This window comes from Biomphalaria glabrata, chromosome 4 (genome assembly GCF_947242115.1).
Source record: "Biomphalaria glabrata chromosome 4, xgBioGlab47.1, whole genome shotgun sequence".
NCBI lineage: Eukaryota > Metazoa > Mollusca > Gastropoda > Planorbidae > Biomphalaria > Biomphalaria glabrata.
This window is the reverse complement of record NC_074714.1, coordinates 4829849-4853134: the sequence shown is the minus strand read 5'-3', so window position 1 is coordinate 4853134 and position 23286 is coordinate 4829849. Positions and strand designations below refer to the sequence as shown.

General features: G+C 38.0%; 2 protein-coding genes across 2 annotated transcripts in view; one reads left to right on the top strand and one right to left on the bottom strand.

The window, feature by feature from the left end:
- The window catches only part of LOC106075197 (neuromedin-U receptor 2-like), a 181631-nt gene extending 165130 nt beyond the window's left edge, over positions 1-16501 (bottom strand). The window contains exon 1 of the mRNA XM_056025715.1: positions 16138-16501. The gene's annotated coding sequence lies outside the window, so the exon portion shown is untranslated. The remainder of the gene's footprint in view (positions 1-16137) is intronic.
- Positions 1-23286, top strand: part of LOC106052796 (uncharacterized) — a 57880-nt gene that overhangs the window by 12886 nt on the left and 21708 nt on the right. The window contains exons 11-15 of the mRNA XM_056025713.1: positions 1076-1171; positions 2060-2155; positions 3974-4093; positions 5162-5263; positions 7906-8004. Of these exons, the coding sequence (XP_055881688.1) occupies positions 1076-1171; positions 2060-2155; positions 3974-4093; positions 5162-5263; positions 7906-8004 (513 nt within the window). The remainder of the gene's footprint in view (positions 1-1075; positions 1172-2059; positions 2156-3973; positions 4094-5161; positions 5264-7905; positions 8005-23286) is intronic.

Genomic DNA, 23286 nt, shown 5'->3' with positions numbered 1-23286 from the left:
ACAAATGTTCCTTGGGTGCTAACTGGAACCGTGACGTATGTATAGTAGCCTTACAACAAACTAAAGACCCTCGAAAAAAAAAGTTGACCAACTGTATAAAAGTATTAGTATTTGATGAATCAAGGCCATGTTTACCATGTTTAGATCGAATTTTAAAAACTACACTTTGTTTGCACAGATAGATTTTAATTTGACATGGAAATAGAAAATATAGTCTATTGATTTCATTATTTAATAAAATTAACCTTCAAATTTGTGTTTCAAAAGCATTTTTACATAAATTCGTTCCTTATATCTGCGAATTAAGAAGTCCTGACATACATTCTTTCATTAGACAAGACCGAAATGTTACACATCTCTCTATTCCTAGGTCTAAAACTCTAATTCAACTCTAAGATGATAGAACTTAAATTCTCTTCGCAAAGATAGTTTTATACTTTAACACATAAACATACTAATTATAGTTCATGCATTTCATATTTTAATGAAATTAACAATCAAATTTGTTTTCCTAAGCATTTTTCATACATTCGTTCGCTATAGCTGCTAAGTCGTATTGACATACATTTCAATAGTTCCATTCACGTATGCGCAGAGCGAAGCCTCCACGAACGCGCAGAAAGAACTCTATCCAAGCTAATATTTAACTAATCTAGTCTAGATCTAGGCTATCTCTAACTCAAGATCTAATTCAAAGATGAAAGATCTATTTTATACTTTGACACATGAACATACAAAATAAAGTCTATTCATTTCATATTTTAATCAAATATATGTAGGCCTACAAGCATGTTTTATTTGAATAAAATGGATTTAGGTCGATTAGCTATTTTGACATTCACGCATTCGCTATATTTATAACATTATTATTTCATTTAATTGTTTACAAAAAATTCTCAATGACTATATCTACAGTGATAGGCAAATTAAGACCGCGGGCTGCGGGTAACATATGGCTAGTAATTATTATAAAGTGAATCATCGTATGGGAAAACATGAATCTCTCAAATTTATTTTTGTGTTATGTTATAATTTATACACGTGAGCCTAAAACAAAATAATAAATATCCAACAGATATGCCAGGACCTGCGAACTATGGTTTCAAGTCTACCATTGGAGAGGGACCCAAGTACCACATTGGTCGAGTAGCTCCTGAGAATCTTTCAAAGTGTAAGCCAATAACAAGTGCACGGACACTCAAACAATGACAATGTCACTGACATGAAGACATGCCATGTGTATTGATGTGTGATCGTATACTATAAGTATTGAATCTCCTTCACCTGTTAAGTACGGTTAAGTACGGTATGTCTTTCTGGTGGAATGTTGACCTGGTCGTATCGTATGCCCTTTGGACTGTCATCGCTATAGCCCAGAACTCAAAAGCCGCCACCATGGACCTCATTCACCAATCGTAAACAAACACCATTTAGCCACGTCATTCTCTATCTCTTCTATACAAATTACAATCTAATTTTTAAATACACAATGGCTATCTTGTGACAGTTTTTTTTTCGTTGTTTTATCAATATTATCACGTGACTAAATGTTGTTTGTTTACGATTGGTGAATGAGGTCCATTGCTTATATTTTTTTTTTAGAGTAGCGAGTTATTGGTTCAGACTCTGACAGATGCTTTATTACATTTCCTTTGTACTTCTAACACTATTTGATATTCTAGTTGCTTTATACATTGCCATTATGTCCTATTATATGTGCGAAATATAACAACATTAAAAATAAAATATTCATAGCAATCAGAAACTTCTAACATCAAAACTCTCAGTTATTCAAACATACACACAGCAGACACGCACACACATTTACCTAAAGTCATTAGTCTCTTGTTACACGCTTATGTCGTGGGATGATGCTCAGTACTTCACGCCCATGATACTCTCTATACAAGAAGTTTACGAGAAGTTTACTACCACTTTACAACCCCTTTACAACCAGTTTACGACCGATTGATTACACAAAGCTATCATCTCCACGTGCTACGTACGTCTTTTATACTACATAAAAAAAATATATCGAATTCATTTTTTTTACCCTCAGTTATAACACCAGGAGCTGACATGTACAACAGGGCTGGGTTCAGACTGGACGAACCCGGGTTCACCTTGAAGTACAGATGGTTCGATTCCAAGCCGAGTAAGATAGCACATTAAAACCTGGTACTAATGAGCTATAAAAGTATAGGCTTGTTACTAATGCTTAATAAAAAAATGATCTATAACAGTATAAGTTGTGTAGCCTGCTTTTACCTATGGGCTAAGCCTGATCAGTTGTAACATATTTATCAGTTTATCTTTAACTAAGCTATAGCTCTATTGTCGTATGAGATTCGAACCCTATCTTTTCTTCTCCCTTTTTGCCACGATGTCGTAATTAGTTGGCCACTTTTAGTTGTAGAAAGACTATGGCTCATCTCGTAAAGCACTTTTGCATGTGACTTCAGAGCCCTTTTTCAGAGAGACACTCCCTTTGACATGTATCGCAGGTTCAGGTTGCTTCGCTTGGGTGGTAGAGGAGCCCCGAATGCCCTGCCTTAAATCCGGCCCTGCTGTCGAAAGCTAGAATATTGAAGATGTTTGTTAGTTAGACAAATTAGTTATGTATTTTAACTTCATAGGTGATCTAGGTTTCCAAATGTTCTGTCTAATTTAGTTTGTCAGTCTGTTAATTAAATTGTAATTTAAGGCAAAAGAAGTACATAGTCAGGGGAAGTAACATTGAGACATTAAGCTGAAACGTATTTGACAAAAAAAAATAAAAAATCTATTTCTCGAGACACTAAAATATATTTTTCATAGGAAAAAAAAAGAGAAAACAATAAAAATGTGCTTGCATGGGGCTCGAACCAAATACTACGCGTCTTTATCATGACATGCTCTATGACAGGTTATTCTATCAGGGCAGGCCTTAGGTGTAGGCAAACTAGGCAGCCGCCTAGGGCCTCCAATGGGTGTGGGCTCACATAGGACTCTTTACTAATTTTGTCATTATTTTTTAGAGAAGAAATAGCGAAACTAGATCGAGACTATAAATAACATATAATTAAGTCGCAAATAACAGGGCAGTCACTTTTTTGGTGGCCCCCACTAATAGGATGCCCTAGGCGGCTAAGACCGGCCCTGTAAACTTAACTATGTTCCGTATATAAACATGTACCTTTCAACAAATATTTTTTAAGCTTGTGATGAAGTTCTTTAGTTTATTATGTAAGCGTAATATATGCCAGAACTCGTTCCTACCGGCCACCACAGGCAGCCACCACAAGCAGCCTCGTGTATCTTTTCTGGTTATAAGTACAAATGTCTTTATCAAAACATCACAATTCTAAATAAACATACTGCCTTTATAACACGCCAAATAATACTATATATACATATATATATTTATGTGACTACATTACGTATATTTATGTGACCACGTTATGTATATCTATGTGAGTACGCTATGTATGTCTATGTGAATACGCTATGTATATATATATATGTTTAAGTAATGTGTGTCTATGTGACTTCGTTATGTATGTCTATGCAACTACGTCATGTGACTATATAATGTGTGGCTAAGTGACTACGTCATGTATGACCATGTGACTACGCTATGTATGTCTATGTGAATACGTATATCTATGCGGCCACGCTATGTATATCAAGGTGACTACGTTATATATATATATATATATATATATATATATATATATATATATATATATATATAATAATAATAATAATCTTTATTATCCGTAAGGAAATTTGTCTTACAATATATATATATATTTATATGTATATATGTATGTATGTATGTATGTGTGTATGTGTGTGTGTGTGTGTGTATGTGTGTGTGTGTGTGTGTCTGTGTAAGTGTGTGTGTGACTACGTTAAATGTATCTATGTGATTACGTTATGTAGTCTATGTGACTATAACTACGTGTGACGTATGTGACTGCGTTTTTGTCAGAGAAGTCACCTGGACCATGGACTTACAAAGTAAAAGAGGAAATGGTCAGCACTAGAACACCCGCCTACACCATCTCTAAGAAAACAAAGCCGACCTACCCGGCCTCTCTCTATTCCGCAGGTAAACCTCCTAGACCTATCTGTCCACTGGCCTAGTGTAGCTCAGGGTCCCTCAGTAAGGTCAGGTCAGAGGTATAGGATAAGAATGAAGTTGTCAATGCTAAGACTCGGGTTCAAAACTTCAACAACGTGTTTAAGAATGTAATAATAATAGCCTACTTTCCATACTGAATATTTGAAATTAAAACTAAATATACCCAAATTTTCCATACTGAATATTTGAAATTGAAACTAAATATACCCAAATTTTCCATACTGAATATTTGAAATTGAAACTAAATACACCCAAATTTTCCATACTGAATATTTGAAATTGAAACTAAATACACCCAAATTTTCCATACTGAATATTTGAAATTAAAACTAAATACACCCAAATTTTCCATACTGAATATTTGAAATTAAAACTAAATATACCCACATTTTCTGAGAATTTTTTCTGGTACCATCTTTTAACCTGACTAAAACATTGTGTTGGTTTTGCTGCAGTACTATTATATCTAAGTACTAAAATGTCAAGATTGTAAACTAAAATTTAATATTAAAATATTGTTTATCCTGCAAAACAGCGGACTACTGGACACATGTATCAAGATTGACTCTTTTAAGAATCGTCTCTGCTGAACAGTTGAATGCAGGAGGAGGGGGGAAAATTTGAAAATGAGTGTTTTTTACATTAAAAATTAAATAATACGCAAAATGCAGAGCCCCCAAGAGGTCAAGCCCCCCGGGCCCCTAAACGATGGAAAATTCCTACCTACGCCCCTGGTAGAGTTATATGCCTCAGTTTGTCCTTTTTACTAAGTCTCTCTGTCTGTTAGGATTGATTGTTGTTTTATATTGTCGATGACAACACACATATCAATTTTAAAAAATAGTTAGCGCTCAATAATTTTATTTTAAACAGAAAAAGGGAAATAGCTATTACAGTATCGAAATTGAATGGTTATAATTAAGCAGTTCTTTCCTTAGATTAAGCAAAATATTTTATTATTTTTTTTTGGTTTTGCATGTTTCGTCGTAGCCACAGAATTAAGTCCCTTTAGTCTAAATTTTTTTGTACTTTCAGTTGGGCCTGACGGTCCAGGCCCAGGAGACTATAACTTGCCGGAAGTGATTGATTTGAATGGAAAGTCGTTCGGAGAGAAACACGCAGAGTCGGGGAAAAAAGGTCAGTATGACGTCACTGTATGACGCAGCTTAAGCTGTGCTCTTACAAGTTTTAATCTTGCAGCACTAGGCTAAGGAGTTGACTTGCTTGGGTACATCTCGCGTCTCTCACTCCCAAAAGACACAATTTCACAGACGTTGATTTTTATTTAATCAAGATTATATTTAGCTAAATGCTCATTTAAGCTGTCTTGACCCACCAATCTCACAACGGGGCTATTAGAGTTACAGCAATGCTGTTAACCTTTCAAGCGCTCCCAAAACCTCGGTCAGACCCTCCCCCCCCCCACACACACACAGGTCGCCCAGATACATGGGACTACCCTATGGGTTACGTGTACAAAGTTGAACAGTTTTGCATGGATAGATTAACACATTGACTTGCGAATGATGTGTTTATCTACATATTATTTTGAAGAAACATTTTGTAATCTATAAGATAAGATAAGCAACAACCAAAAAAGTGTTTAGCCATATTATCTTAAGTAGAAGTTTCTAAAGACACCAGTAGTCTGTAATAATAATTGCTATGTCTTTAGTCCGTCATCTGCTACCAGAAACTATCTCAGAATCATAGTGAGCAAAACTTGCGCCCTGGGCAAGGTACATTATTGGCGACCCCCCTCCCCCCCATTTTCCATGAACATCCCATAGAAATATAGGCTGCATCATGCCCCCTTGACTCTACCCCCCACTACGCCTCTGTACTATCCTTCTTTGCGAGTAAAGTGAAAGTAGGGACTGAGTTGATTCTTTCACTTTTGGTGGGTGGGCACTTTTGTTACGCTTTTTGCCCTTAAGCTCGCGAAAAAGAAAACTCAACTTTAGCATAGGGACATAGTATAGGTGGGAACCGTTTGATCGTCTAAGAGCTGAGCCGAAGGCTCTTCGAGCTCCAAGTTTGAAAAAAAAACCTGTTTGAGCGTCAAACAGAAAAAAAAAACAAAACCTGTGTGAACCACAGTTCTGTCTGGAAGAGATCCAAGTCAATGCCTATGTAAAGCATTGCTATTTCCGATGCATCTGGCCCCCGATCGCATGGGCTAGACATGGCCGAAGGCCGAGTGCACCGGGAGCCTCCGCCATTTTCCTATTTTGTACCAAGCTAACCGTGGAGGACTCGCCATTAGTGTAAACCGTCCCTTGAGGAACGGCGCATGGATTATCGACAGGGTCGTGAGGGCTCTCTTTCAACTCCGCTCCGTGCAATGGGTAAACTCTCGCTTACCCGAGGACACCCCCCTACGGGAGTTTTGTTTAGCCATTCATTTAGCCAAGTAACTGTTTCCACCCGAGTGCCACGTTGAGGCAGAACAGCGTACCCGGGTAGATGTTCACCTGCTGGTAGAATGGAAACATCCAGGCAACATGGCACTGTAAGAATTGACAAAATCAATATCTTTATGGCAGAAGAAGGCAGTGGAAGGTTAAGAACCCATTGTAAAAGACACCAGCCGTTATATTGCTATTAAATGTGAACTGAGGTGATTACGACGTCTTCTAATAACTTTGTTAAAAAAAATAATTTCTCTGGAAGGTATTTCTTCAATTCTTGTGATGTCGATGTCTCGCGAAGATAAACTTGTTTACTTCCCTTGATTTACTTAAAAAGAGTGGCGGAGGTCCTCATTAAGCTAAACATTCACACTCCCTGATACGCGTGCACATGCGCGGAAATCACACACACACACATGTAAAAAAAGAATAATGCAGCCCAGGTAGCAGCTGTTGGTGTCAGTCTGACATGTCAGTCAATCCTGGTATACACTTACCTGACATCGATGTTCTGACATTACCTGGGAAAAGAAAAAGTCGCACACTTACAAAGAATGACCTCTGACACTTCTGACATGTCACTGACATCTATATGGACATCATTTATTACTATTACAAAATTTCTTTTTAACTTGTTAATTGTCTAATATCGTGTATACTAAAATATTGGTATTATTAGAAGGATCTCAGTATTTCATAAGTTTCCACACACTTGTAGCAGTAAAGTTACTTGAAATTCAATACATAATTCTACTTCCAGATTTGTCCTCAGCAAATTGTAGCAACTCCTGTTCTTAAAATCGTAAAATCGTGGATAGTTCTAAAATTCAGAGTCGCAGTGAGGGGGCACGATGCCCCGGGCGCCACCATCATGGAGGGAGGGGAACCAAAAAAATTATTGTAGATATTTTAGTTAGGTATTACTTTCGAAGGTTATTTGTATTATATTATTATTAAATACCTTTTATTTATAAACCTATATTTCTTTGTGTGGCTCATGGAAAATGGGAGAGTGGGGCGGGGGGGGGGCGCAAATAAAGTTTCTAGCAAGTTTTCCTCACTACGCCTATGCTACAATTGTAGACAAATTTGTAATAAGTCGGTGCAAATTTTCTTAGGATCATGCGGTAAAAGTTTTGTTTTTAATCTCTAAAGCCAGAAGTAAGAGTTAGGCCTTGAAACTGACCAGTGGATGTCATGACCACAACTGAGTATTGATCTCTTTCGTCATAGTGCCCCTCTTTCATACATCTCTGATACGTCTTATAAGAACATCCCCCTATTTGTCTTATTAGAACGTCCCCCTACTTGTCTTCTAAAATAATCTTGACGCAATTATTAATGTCGTGCTACTTTTCAACCACCCAGGACCCGCCCCTGCAGACTGCCAAGACCTGGACTTGATCAATGTCAACAAGCGAAAGGCTCCGAGTTATTCATTTGGCGGTAAATATGTGGAATATGTCGGTAAGTCGGGCATACATTCATTTCTGCTCTTGAAGTCTGACAAGAGTTATCTCCATGTTAGATAGTACTAGTATATAATAAATAGTTTCAAACCTGCGTTCTTCAAAAGTATTGGTCGTCTATCTCTGGCTTTCTTGAATCTCAAATCTCTAAATCTAATCTGCCCCTTACGTCGTAGGGGTGCAGTGACTGTTCGCGTCACCAAGTTCCTCCACTCTTCCCAGTCAGCAGCTGTACATAGCGGGATATCAACAGAGAGGCCGGTCCATTCTTTTACATAATCCAGCCATTTCTTTGGACGACTCTCTGTGCTTACTCCACTTGACCAAGAGGAATGAGAATTGAAAGAGAGTCATTTCTTTGTGCTCCCTCCACTAGACCAAGAGGAGTGAGTTTTGATAGTGAGTCATTTCTTTGTGCTCCCTCCACTGGACCAAGAGGAATAAGAACTGATAGAGAGTCATTTCTTTGTGCTCCCTCCACTGGACCAAGAGGAATGAGAACTGATAGAGAGTCATTTCTTTGTGCTCCCTCCACTGGACCAAGAGGAGTGAGTTTTGATAGTGAGTCATTTCTTTGTGCTCCCTCCACTGGACCAAGAGGAGTGAGTTTTGATAGAGAGTCATTTCTTTGTGCTCCCTGCACTGGACCAAGAGGAGTGAGTTTTGATAGAGAGTCATTTCTTTGTGCTCCCTCCACTGGACCAAGAGGAATGAGTTTTGATAGAGAGTCATTTCTTTGTGCTCCCTCCACTGGACCAAGAGGAGTGAGAATTGATAGAGAGTCATTTCTTTGTGCTCCCTCCACTGGACCAAGAGGAGTGAGTTTTGATAGAGAGTCATTTCTTTGTGCTCCCTCCACTGGACCAAGAGGAATGAGAATTGATAGAGAGTCATTTCTTTGTGCTCCCTCCACCGGACCAAGAGGAATGAGAATTGATAGAGAGTCATTTCTTTGTGCTCCCTCCACTGGACCAAGAGGAGTGAGTTTTGATAGAGAACCCTTTCTTACAATCTGATCAAATAGGTTCAACTTTCGTCTATTCACAGTAATTAAGAGTTTTTTCCTTTTTACAAGTCAGAGTGTTGACTAGTGAAAGAACAAACTCATGTGCCTTCTTTCCCTGGTTTGATACCCAGTGTTTATTGAATCCACATAGTTTAAACCAAATCTACTTTAGTAGGACAACATGACCTCATTGAGCCAAGCTTTCTCTTTCTGAAATCAAGACATGCTGAAACCGCAGTCTACATCTAGGACTACTCTTCCTAGTTAAGTTTAATATAGAAACACTTCACTGTATCTGTAAACACCTGCGTTCTTTGATTGTTTACGATTGTTTATGATTGTTTCGATAGACGCCCAAGTAGTCTCCCTTATGACCCTGAAACGTTCTTTGATGATGCATATCTTTGAAGAAATGTAGGTCAGTGACTTTCAAGAAAGTAGACCGGAAATTGCAAGATGTTTTTATTTTTTTTTTGACATGATCGACTCCTGAGCCAACTATGATTCTCAGATTTTAAAATCCGTTTTTTTTTTAATTAAAAAAAAGGTTCAGTAAAAAAAATATGAAAGAATTAAAGAGACAGTGTTACAATTTAAATCATTGTGCTTAAAGCTATTAAAAAGTTACATTTAAGTGTAAGTCACATCTTAGAGTCCCAAGTTTGGTAAGGCGTACCCTACTTCTCGTAGCAACTGCGACCTACATAGTTTGGGTGACCAGTCACATCATCCCCTGGTCATTTCATCCCCAATAAAAATTTTTTTTAAATTTATTGTTTAATTGTGCTGTTAAGGCTTTGACTTTAAGACACATATGATTATGTAAAATGATTTTTTGATATTTTTTGACATGTTACTAATGCGCTAATAGTGTTTCCTCTTCCACTTTGCATTGTTGATGAGAAAACTTATAATATATTGTAAATCTGGGTGTGTACTTGGATACAGTGCTTCTATTAGATGTGGGGGATGTAATATTATAATATCCCCTGATGTAATGACGTAATGATCAAAGGCCAAGGTTGGTGGAAGTAGTGAAAATTATTTGCCAGAGAGAAGTGCGATTACAATGATTATGACCGTGCCAGTGATAACTTATCATCAAAGGCCAAGGTGTGGTTTCACTTTATTTTATTTTTCAATCGCTCTTTCTTGAAAATGTGCGCGTCATTTTTAGCCTTGAAATAAGGTTTTATTTTTTTCTAATAAAGGCTGACTTCGCCAATCCTCGTGATATCATGTCGCCTATATAAGTTTTGCTTTAATTCCTTTTAAACATTAAAGTTGGTAAATTGTGTTATAGGACTTTATTTCTATCGATATTTCATTTCTATCTGAATAGACACTACATCACTTTTTTACATTACCTCTATATTTATACATGAAAATTTTTGTTAGTTTTTAATGGCATTTAATTTTAATTTTATTCCTATCTTATGTGTTACGCATTTAAATAAAAAAATGAATATATTAAAACTGCTCATTTCATGATTTTTACAATTACTATTTGTTAGATAAAATGATTAGATGATAAAAATAACAGGGGATGAAATGACCAGGGGATGAAATGACCAGGGATAAAGTGACCGGGGATGAAGTGACCGGGGATGAAGTGACCGGGGATAAAGTGACCGGGGATGAAGTGACCGGGGATGAAGTGACCGGGGATGAAATGACCGGAGGATGAAATGACCATGGGATGAATTGGCCAGGGGATGAAGTGACCGGGGATGAAATGACAGGGGGATGAAATGACCGGGGATGAAATGACCAGGGATGAAATGACCATATTTTGCCACATCCAGCGCAGACATAATCGTTGTCCGCATGTAATAGATTTATTTTCTCTTTACGCCATCTACGTCTGTCCTCGGTAATACATTCTTACTTCAGTATCCAATGTGCGGCTTAATGATCCAGTTAAGTGAATCTAGTTTTCGATTTGTAGCAACGATACAGGTAGACGACATTAATTCAAAAAATAATACATTCTTGTTTTGTTTGTTTTACATGTTTCGGATGTTCCTTCAGAGTTGAAGATAGTTTACTTCCTAGTCCAAACCTCCCGCAGGACGACGGGGGATGGGAGCGGGCAGGGCTTGAACCCTCGACCGTCGATTAATCCGAACGACAGTCCAGCGCGCAAACCGCACGACCAGACAGCCATCCAGCCATTCTTATTACTTGTTTACTATTTATAACAAGCGAAATATAAAAATACTTTAAAAAAAAATAAAGCCTATCTTAAGGGAAGAACTCCACATTTAAAACTATATTAAACAAAGTAATTAATTACCAATAATTAATTGACTAATTGGTTAGTCATTTTATAGATTCATGCTTTGTTAGGGACTATAAATAATTATTTAAAGTTCAATTTGATCCTAAATAATGCACAAATTGTAAGACAAATTTCCTTACGGATAATAAAGATTATTATTATTATTATTATTATTATTATTATTATTATTAAAAATAATGTGTACAATTATCAAAGGGGACAAAACCCCACATAATCAGCTATATCTCTGAATACTGAACGATTTCCCTTCTTGGTATCAACGAAAATAATTCACTACAAGTAAACAATTTACTAATTGGTTATTTTTTTATTGATTCATTTATTATCTTCTCCAATGAATAATTGTGCGAAGTATCTTCGAACTTAATCCAATAATAGTTGTGGGAGAAATAACGTGTGCACAATTTTGACCAACAGACAGAGTTGATACAAGCTTTGTAATAAAACATGGCGTCAACTTCCTAACGACGGATCGATGAAAATTAAAAAAAAAAGTAAAGAGTAAAATTGCCCTTTCAAACCTTGTGATCTTTAGTTAACGGTTAACGAGCAGGGTGTCGCGTGGCCTGCACAACGACCAAGCGCCTTTACTTTCCCCAACTCAAGTCAGATACCCATTAGAATTTGGTGCACCCTAAGTAAAGTAAAGTTCCCTTTTCAGACCTTGTGGTCTATAGGGCAGATGATGTAAAGGTCATCTGTTTCTGTGACCTACGATTAACAAGGGTGTCATGTGGCCAGCACAACGACCAACAGGCTTTACTTTTCCCTAACTAATGTCAGGTACTGGGTGGACTCGAAGGCGCCCGAAGATACCGAAATTAAAAATCCCAGTCTTCACCAGGATTCGAACCCCGGTCCCCGGTTCGGAAGCCATGCACTTTACCGCTCAGCCACCGCGCCTCCTGGTGCACCCTAAGGATCCCAAAATTCAATATCTCAGTCTTCAGTGAGATTCAAACCTTGGATATCCAGTCTCGGAAGCCACCGCGTTCCTGATGTTAACAGAGGTCCCTGTGAATGTGCGAAATAGTTCCACGTGACTTATTTCTTTATGATTCTATCAGACGCCATTTTATAACCTTAGAAGGCATTTGGCTTTTACGGTGAAAAACAAATGTTCTTGTTAAAAGCTTTCATAAAAAAAGTTTTTTAGCCCAGGTTTACTGTTAGGAAGATACAAATAGTCTTGAGGAATTATTTCGAAATTAATAATAATGGCAATGTCTTCGAGTCCAAAGGTCATGGCAATGTCTTCGATTTCAAAGGTCAAGGATGAGTTCGGTCTATCACTTGAATACGCTAACCCAGTTGCGACATGTATATTTTTCCGTATCATGTGCAGACAAAGCCGCTGTCCGCCGGCGGTCTATTTAAGTTCTCTTTCCGTCTTCTGCGCCTGACTTCAATAATGGCTCTCCTTCGGGTTTCAAATGTGTGTCCCGCTTCCTCCTTTGTGAGAGCTCTCCAACTGTCAGGAGACCATCTGCTGCCAGCTACTTTCCTCTATGCCAGTGAGGGCGAAATGGCGTCTGAGTTGATCTTTATAGCGCTTAATTTCACAAGGTCTGTTGATAGTGTTTTTGATATGTGAATGTGGGTTAGTGCGTGTCGTGCCTGGATGTAGGCTGAGTCTAGACTTGGGTATAAGTGTTCGAATTGAATTCTTCGTGGGGCGCGGTGGTCGAGTTCTAAGGTGCTTGTTTTCCGAAGTGAGAGATTTTGAGTTTGAATCCCATTTAAGACTGAGATTTTGAGCTTTGGGATTTTCAGGACGCACCTTTGGAAAGGTGAAGGCCGTTGGTAGTTGGGCTGGCCGCATCTTATCTTATCTTATATAATACAGACGTTACTTCAAAAAAGAAGATGATTACGTCCTACGCGTCATACATTTAGTCATGCATATTAACCAATGACTTAAATTCTGCCAAGTCACTGGTTTTCCTGGCTAGCTCAAGCAACCCATTCCATGCTCTAATAGCACTAGGGAAGAAGGAGTATTTGTATATATTTGTCCTAGCATATGGGACGAGGAATGTGCCTTTATTTTTGTGTCTTTCAGAGTATTTTATTAAATTTTGTTTTTGTATTTGAAGATTATGGTTCAGTGTTTTATGTATGATTGCTACTTTACTTTTGAGCCTTCTGTCCTGAAGGCTTTCTAAATTTAGTGATTTTACTAAAGGTGTTACTCTAGTCAAATGTGAATATTCGTTTGTTATGAATCTCACTGCTCTATTTTGTGTCTGTTCCAGTTTCTTAATGTTTTCTTGAGTTGAGTGGTCCCAAACGGAGGATGCATATTCTATTATTGGCCTAACCAAGGTTAAATAACATTTTAGTTTTATGTTCTTATTTGATTTATAGAAATTTCTTTTAATAAATCCTAATGCTTTGTTTGATTTTTTTTGTAGTTTCATCTATATGTGGATTCCATGACAGTTTTTCATTTATTATAACACCTAGGTATTTTGCGTTTTTAGTCTGTGTTACTGGTTTGCCATAAATAAGATAAGTGGAATTAATTTGTTTTAGTTTTTTTGTTACTCTTAACAACTGACATTTTTCTGGGTGGAAAGACATGCTCCAATTTGATTCCCATTGTGTACCATTGGGTGCAATGAAAACAGATGAGCTTTAGATTTTCGGCCCCCATAGAGTTCAGGTTCTGAAGAGGGTACCTTTACTTTTTTTATAGTGCCATTTTATTAAATGCGATGAAAGTAAACGCACTATATTGTAAGCCTGGAGTTTGTAGTTATTGCAATTCACTATAACGATGACTTCAGAACCTCTACAGCAGACCCAACTTATGTTTGTCATCGGCCGGCTTTTTGAGGCGTAGATTGAACTAGCGAATCTTTAACATAGATTTAAGATTAAAGCCAACATTATCAGAAATAAAGAATTTTATACTTAGCACAATACATATAATTTATTCATGTAGTTCAATAGGTTGAAAAGATTGTGCATACTTGCACGAGTTAGTTACGGAATATATATACAATTACTTAGCCTACCCTGGCATGCCGCTATGAGTAGCTAAAAGCAATCTTTAGACTGACAATTAATTACCCAAGTTACCATCATGGAAGTCATGGTAATTACCCATTTCTGTGGAACGCAAAGATACTGAAAAGCGTGCGAGTCTACAGGAGAGTACGACTGTGTTTGCGTTTAACTCAGTGTGTGTGTGTATGTTTTCTTTTTTTTCGTAGACTTAAATCTTTCTCTCCTAACTGACGATACCAGCGTTGATTCCAGCAGAATGTGGTAAATAATTACGGAGAGAAATGAGTAAAAAGTTTGTGAGGACGGGAAAGAAAAAAAATTCAGTTGCCTGGCAACTGAGCAGACGTTAAACTACGGGGACATCCCGTTGACTCCAGGGGAAGGTAATTTATAAAATTAAAGAAACCATCTTCTCGTCCTCACGAATTAGTTCCCTTGTATCGGTTATCTCCCATCTGTATGTCATATATACATGTCTTCCGTATTTGTTTTAAATCGGCCCAGATGTAAACATTATTATAGTCTGTCTGCGTGTCTGTCCGAGAGTACGGCGGCGGCGAGGATGCACTCATTCCCCCTATGTCTTGAAGGTCCACCTACTAAGTTCAGACTAGACTGCGGGGGTGGGGAGAGTGGGGAAAAGTAGAAAAAAAAAGGGGGGGGTCGTCGGGTGGAAAGATTTAGGTCAGCATCATTACCTGGTAGACTATGTTTGACAACCACAGGTAAATAAAATAGTTTGAGGTTTAGACACACTGATCCCAGTCCAGTGGCGGAGAAAATAATGTAGGAAACTACAGCCTCTATGGCATCAAGGAAATGGGCGAGAAGCGCTATATGATAGAACGACATTGTTAGGATTAAAAGAAGAAAAAGGTGACGTCCCCCCCCCTCTTTCAGACCACGTGATCTATGGAGCAGACGATGTTAAGCTCATCTATTTCTTTGGCTGACGGTTAACGAGCAGGGTGTCATGTGGCCAGAGCGACGACCAACCGCTTTAACTTTCCCCAACAATGCACTCAGGGGCGCCCTAAGGATCCCGAAATATTAAAAATCACAGTCCTCACCGAGATTCGAACTCAGTTTTCCAGGTTCGGAAGCCAAGCACTTAACCACTCAGCCACCGCGTTCCCATGGTTATGATTGATGTATTGGCAAAATGTAATGTGAATAACTCTTGTACGTGGACATAGGAAGGTGGCCAATATTTACAAAATTAAACGAAATGTTTAGCAAATGATTTAAATAGATAACTAGCTTATTTTTTTTTCAAAATGATATTTTCACCATCATTTGTTATATTTATAAAATTACAGGGACTGCATTCTACTCATACAACACACACACACACACACATACATGCATACTTACATAATAATAACGAGGCTCGCCTTCGAGTCCGAAAATTAATGAGGAATGCAGTATTTCCCATGGCTATGCAGCCCTAGCTATGACCTACATATTTTGCAACATCCAGGGCTAACATAACCATTGTCCGCCGGTTGTCCATAGGGCCATACGCACATATATGCATATGCACACACATATATATATATATATATATATATATATATATATATATATATATATATATATATATAATAATAATAAACGACTGGTAATGGGGAAAAGAATCTGGTATAAATGTTTCAAAATGATAATTACAGGCATTTCAAATTAAATTTTTAATGTAATAGTTGTCTATATAGAATTATCTAAATATTATACATATTTTTTTAATGACACCTTATCTACCAAACATAAAAACAGGAAGTTGCGTGATGCAGACTATATAAAGAATTACTCACCCTTAGTCTTCGGTCTTCTTTCTGGTGAAGTTAGAATTGTGTCCTCATGTATGTCTAGATATAATTATCATTTACACCTAGGCCTACATTGTCCGCTTTTTAGTGCATAGACTTTGCGCTTTGATAAACAGATAATCGCACATGTAACAATTTATAACTTTAGATGCAAATTTGAAAGAAAAAATATTGTTTCCATCAGTTTATTGAGGAAAAGTTTCTTGGACCTCAATTAAAAAAAAACAACTTTTTCTTTGGAAGATCACATATAAAAGAAATCCATGGTGCAAGCTTGCCAGAAAGGCTTAAAGAAACTTTAAAGCGCATCCATGGGAAGCAACTGAAGATAGTACTTTGCTTTTGACTGGGAGACTCGGCCAGGTGCTTGCTGGGAAGAAACGTTTTTTTCTTTATTTTTGTTTCTTTGAAATTTTTTTTTTTCCACGCCATCGCTCTGCGCATTTTTTACCTGGCAATTCCGTTGGCAAAACGAAAGGATTGTCTTCCGGTTTTGACACGCTCTCCCGGGCACGTTTAAATGTGCTCACCCAAGACTTGGTGCACTTTAGCAACTCGGATAATAATTCATTTAACCTTGTCTAATTAGGGTGATGTAGTGTGCTGAGATACAAACTCGAATCAATTCGAAACCACGAACCGGCACGATTAGTAGATACTTGTAGATAGTTTCTAATACTTTAATAAATTACTCGCTTGGACAATAGGTGTCATTCATAGCGATTAGTCTCACTTGCAATGTAAAATGTCTCACTCTTAAGTACAATATGTCCCACTCGCTTGAACATTATGTCCTACTCTAGGGCAATAGCACTCAAGCGTTCGGGCGATAGGGCTCACATTTTAAGACCATATATCCATTTTGCATCGTAATATGTCCTACTCAATGATATTAAGTTCCATTGGCTACGGCAATGATTGCTGGATGGTCGTGGGATATGCACTCTGTGCTGTCGTCTTAATGGTCCTGGGTTCGAACCTAAATTAGATTTAATCTTCAATCCTCAAGAAACACACGAAACATGTAAAAAAAATGGTCTTACTAACATTGACATTAAATGCCACTTTCTCTTCCTGTGTACATTTATGTATTTCGTAGAATTGACCTACTGTCCAACTGTTCAGAAAGATTTAAGCTAAAAGATTGGTGTAAGAATAATAAGATCTTGTAGAGAATTTATAGTGTTGATATAATTGAATATCTCAATTACGCAGACTCTTCTCTGTTCGTCTGATCTCTTTTGTGGGATGCTGCTGCTGTTGTTGTTTTGAATTGAAAATAAAACATTGTAATTAAAACGTATTCCCAGTACGGCTCAATACATCAGCCTTCATCTAAGTCCTAATTTTAATCCATAAAATTCAAGTCTATTTCAATGCTTGCCAGTGGTTCTAAAAAGTATATGCAAATTAAAATTAACATATGTCCAGCAGACATCTGTTTCATCTGCATAATGTGTTGAAAAATATGTAGGTCGAGCTTTCGTTACAATTTCAACTGAAATTCAACCCAATGCTTAATTATTCACAAGACGCTACACACTTCAACAATACATAATAACTTTAAAAAGCTCACTTGCTCGTGGTAGATTTGAACCGCTTCCCATCAACGCCCATGCTTTTAATTTATTTTAGCCAGTGACACTTTTACTTTTGTCAAAGCGGATTAAAAACAAAAAGTACCCTCAAAATATCCTAAACTTCATATTGGCTTCTAAACGTTGACCAGTGTTTTCTGCTGCAGTCTGCTTACCAAGCTTTGTATCATGTGTGTCATTTAAGTCATTGGTTAATATGCATGACTAAATGCATGACGCGTAGGACGTAATCATCTTCTTTTTTGAAGTAACGTCTGTATTATATAAGATAAGATAAGAAGTGTGTTGTTATGGAGGCTAGCCCCAATCACACGGTGCGCTGGTGGTGACGACCTCGCTAAACAGACAGACAATATGAACGACCAAGAACTGTGAATGAAGTATACAAGGAGCACCTTGAACAATAAAAACAAATGAAGCTGCTAAAGTAGATCGGTCTTCGGGTGTTCATCCAATTTTTGACTCCCCGCGATTAATGATAGCTTTTTATATAGCGCTACTTTCATGCTAATAGCATGCTCAGAGCGCTTTGGTCCAATCTCAATGTGGACTAGTGGGGGGAGGGGGGTATCTGGGAGAATGTTTTCCGAGTCGGGCCCCTTCATAGGTAGCCAAGCCAAGCCAGGTTCAAGCGTATTTGGCCTCTTGACTACGACTCCCACAAGCTGTTGCAATAAAGTTACAAGACAATATGATATTGTGGGAAGCGTGGTCGAGAGGCTAAGTTCACTTGAACTTGGCTGAGCGCCTAAAGGCAGCACGGAAAAACCTTATCCTAGATACTGCCTCCCCCCAAAGCGCTCTGAGCATATATAAAAGCCATAACTTATGTTGAGATTACTTGTGACTACTGTGAAGACAAAATTACGATGCAGTGAAATCTTTCAAAATCACGTGATTGACTGAACTATCGATGTTAATGTTCTCAGATTTCAAGGGCGGAAAAAAAAAATTGTCATCTGTCGTTTCTGTTGTTAATACCAAGTGTCATTTCAAGTGCAAATGACAAAGAGTTAGGCCTCTATGATGCCACCATGCTTCTTGTGTCATCTGACCCATATGATATTGCCATACAATATCTTTCAGAGATGCAGTCCTTCAAAGAAATATTAAGTAGATATTTATGTGTTTCTTTTCTATCAAGTTTTCCAAACATTGTCACGTCATGTATGTTATTAGTCATTTTGCCTGCAACAGTTTCTTAAGCAGAGCAGTCATTCAGAAGATGTGATTGATACTGTGACCAGAGGGACAATAAGGGTGGCTGCCTTTATTTTATATTAGAGTTAGTCCCCTTTATTACTTGATTTAAGTCCTTGTTAAATGTGTACAATTGCCACTTCCTCTTCAGTCTTTGAGCTGACCACTGTACATTATTGTGAACTAAATCTCCATAATGTTTATATAATAGTTTTGTTGTTCTGCTCTGACTGTGTTAAAAATAGGAGTGTGCCACTTTATGGGAATGTATCTTTCACTAACGAGCTAAGTAGACTTTATTTATTTGTTGTTAATAAGTTGGTTGATGTAAATATTATGTCTACTTAGTCTCTTATCCTTTCCTGCATGAGTTTTTTCTATAAAGACCAGATTTGGGTCGTATAGTATGTAAAAGACAAACTTTTGTCTTAATAAGAGACAGTTGTGTGTCTCATGGATGACGGTCATTTGACTGTTAGGACCTGTATTAAATTATTGTAATCCATTGTTTGTTTTGAGCTGAGACACTATTGTGCCTCTGTGTTGGCAGTTCTTTGGTTATGTTGAACTGAACCGGCCCTACTATTTTGACTTTTTTCTTCATTATTTGACTTGCCTTTGTTGGCCCTTATGCCAATTTTCTTTTAATGATCTTTTTCTTTTGTTCCTTAATAGACTCTTTATTAGTTGTAACTGAAATCTCATTGTTATTACTTGTATGTCTAAGTATGTTATATATCTAGAGGTTATAATTAACAGCCTGGGTAGTATAACTTGGGACCACAACATATCACTAGACTAACTTGCCAGTACAGCAGAAGTCACTGGTCTTATGACCTATTCTAATTCTAGGTCACAAATGATTTAATAAGTCATATGACACATGGCAGTTTGCCTTCACTTGCTGCCCTTTCCATTGAGCGAAAAACATTCACAACTTTAGAAAAAGATACCCTGATTTCTGACTCAGAAGGCCTGAAAATTTAGCAAATAAATGTTTTTAGATCTATGTACTGTTAATTTCATAATTTCTTTGAAAGTAATTGTGCAAGGTAACAGGGGAAATAACTTAAAGCTCTATCAGCTCAAAGGCTTACGCATCGTTAAACATATTCATACCAAGATTAAAGCAGTGTTTCCCAATTTTTTTCCTTATCGGAACACTGTGCACATTCTGAGTATTTATAGGAAAACTTTGCTTATTTTTAGAGAGGTTAATTTCCTTTGTGGCCTACTGGTTAATCATTCCAGTAGTTCGTGAAATACCTATTCAGGCCAAGCGGAACACTAAGGGTTCCGCGGAACACAGTTTGGGAATCACTGGATTAGAGAATCAGAACAAGATATTCAATGACATATGAGGCACGCGTAACTACAGAATGTTAGTGATAATTACAGATCGGTAGAGACGGTAGTGTAAACCGGAGAACCGGTTGCCAAAGCGCGCGACTTACCGAAATAGATTCCGTGCACTTAGAGACAGACGGCAATAATTGGCAGTTGTTGCCCCCCTTTTTCATTAACGGTAAGACTGAATTAAGTATGGAGCCGCTGCTCACTGGCATCATGCATGACGTCTAGCGCGAGGGGAAAGTATTAAACACAGTGTACATGGGATTACCTAAGGTGATGGAGGGGGGGGGGCTCACGATGGAGGGGGTGGATGGATGAGGTGTGTAAACAAATCTGATATGCACGTATTAACATCGGAGCGGAGGATCGCTGTTTGTGGGGGGAAAGGATTCTGCTTAGATATCTCTTTGTCTTGTGCTCGGGAGATGATATCAATCAGGTGTAATGGAAGCAACACAAGATAATAATAAGTGTTCATGTTCTCTGCTTGGCAATAGAAGTGTGTGAACGTTTAGACCAATTTTTTGTTAACCATTCTGTTTTAGAATGAGAAACACATTTTTAAAATTACACCTAAACAGAATAAACCCAACAAACAAATTCACCTGTAGACAATGCTCAGATTTAATTAAACTTAGATCGACCCCCAATACCACAAAAAAAAAAAAACCAGCTGTAGACAATGCTCAGATTTAATTAAACTTAGATCGACCCCCAATACCACGAAAAAACCCAGCTGTTGACAATGCTAGGATTTTATTAAACTTAGATCGACCCCCAACACCACAAAAAAACCCAGCTGTTGACAATGCTCAGATTTAATTAAACTTAGATCGACCCCCAATACCACGAAAACCCAGCTGTTGACAATGCTCAGATTTAATTAAACTTAGATCGACCCCCAATACCACGAAAAACCAGCTGCTGACAATGCTAGGATTTTATTAAACTTAGATCGACCCCCAACACCACAAAAAAACCCAGCTGTTGACAATGCTCAGATTTAATTAAACTTAGATCGACCCCCAATACCACGAAAAACCAGCTGCTGACAATGCTAGGATTTAATTAAACTTAGATCGACCCCCAATACCACGAAAAACCCAGCTGTTGACAATGCTAGGATTTTATTAAACTTAGATCGACCCCCAACACCACAAAAAAACCCAGCTGTTGACAATGCTCAGATTTAATTAAACTTAGATCGACCCCCAATACCACGAAAAACCCAGCTGCTGACAATGCTAGGATTTTATTAAACTTAGATCGACCCCCAACACCACAAAAAAACCCAGCTGTTGACAATGCTCAGATTTAATTAAACTTAGATCGACCCCCAATACCACGAAAAACCAGCTGCTGACAATGCTAGGATTTAATTAAACTTAGATCGACCCCCAATACCACGAAAAACCCAGCTGTTGACAATGCTAGGATTTTATTAAACTTAGATCGACCCCCAACACCACAAAAAAACCCAGCTGTTGACAATGCTCAGATTTAATTAAACTTAGATCGACCCCCAATACCACGAAAAACCCAGCTGCTGACAATGCTAGGATTTAATTAAACTTAGATCGACCCCCAATACCACGAAAACCCAGCTGCTGACAATGCTAGGATTTAATTAAACTTTGATCGAGTTCCAATACCACGAAAAACCCAGCTGCTGACAATGCTAGGATTTAATTAAACTTAGATCGACCCCCAATACAACGAAAAACCCAGCTGCTGACAATGCTCAGATTTAATTAAACTTAGATCGACCCCCAACACCACAAAAAAACCCAGCTGTTGACGATGCTCAGATTTAATTAAACTTAGATCGACCCCCAATACCACGAAAAACCCAGCTGCTGACAATGCTAGGATTTAATTAAACTTAGATCGACCCCCAATACCACGAAAACCCAGCTGCTGACAATGCTAGGATTTAATTAAACTTTGATCGAGTTCCAATACCACGAAAAACCCAGCTGCTGACAATGCTAGGATTTAATTAAACTTAGATCGACCCCCAATACAACGAAAAACCCAACTGCTGACAATGCTAGGATTTAATTAATCTTAGATCAACCTCCAATACCACGAAAAACCCAGCTGCTGACAATTCTAGGATTTAATTAAACTTAGATCGACCTCCAATACCACGAAAAACCCAGCTCCTCCTTCTTCCTCCTCTTCATCTACGTTCTCTTTGTTATGTTGAAGGGCTGTGACGAGTAGACCAATATGTCCGATGAACTGCGCAGTACTTTCCAGACCAGGCAGCTCTCCGTAGAGTTGTTTTTCTTTCTATTGAGGTATTTTGGGGCCAGTCTCTTGTTGGGACCTCTGGGTGGAGAATTCAGGACATGGTCAGCATTCTCTAGTGACAATCCACAATGGCGAATTTCACAAGTCCTAATTTAGAGGTTCCGGGGAGGAATATGATGCGTTGGTCGTGTTGGGATAGCTTGTAACAAGCAGCGTAACAGCCCAGCATCACCACAACTCTAAACGGCAGTGGCAAACAGCATTCTAGAACTGATCGCTACTTATACTGGCACAGACTCAGCAGCAAAATGTTGGCTAGAAGAAAGAACCACCATTTCGTTTGCTTGTGAACTTTTCCCCTTGCTAATTGTTGACCTTTGCACTCTACTACGCCATTCATGTTTTTTTCCGACATTTTAACAAACATGAAACGGAAATGCGTCAGACATTTTTTTACTTCCGGGAAGCTTATATTTGAAACCGTTTCCATAATATTTATTTTGTTATTACTTGCCACTTGTATAGTTTTTAGTCTTACTACTATTTCACAAAATACTTTTTTCCTATTAATACTTTGTTTTAGAAAGAATGGTATTAGCTTGACCACAACTGTATGTAACAAATGTTGGTGGAGCGCACTCCTGGACTTCATCTCGCCTCTGGTGTTCACCTTGTTTAAACTATGGCGCCACCATCTCCAGGTGGGGGCTAAATCATAAGCTTTGTT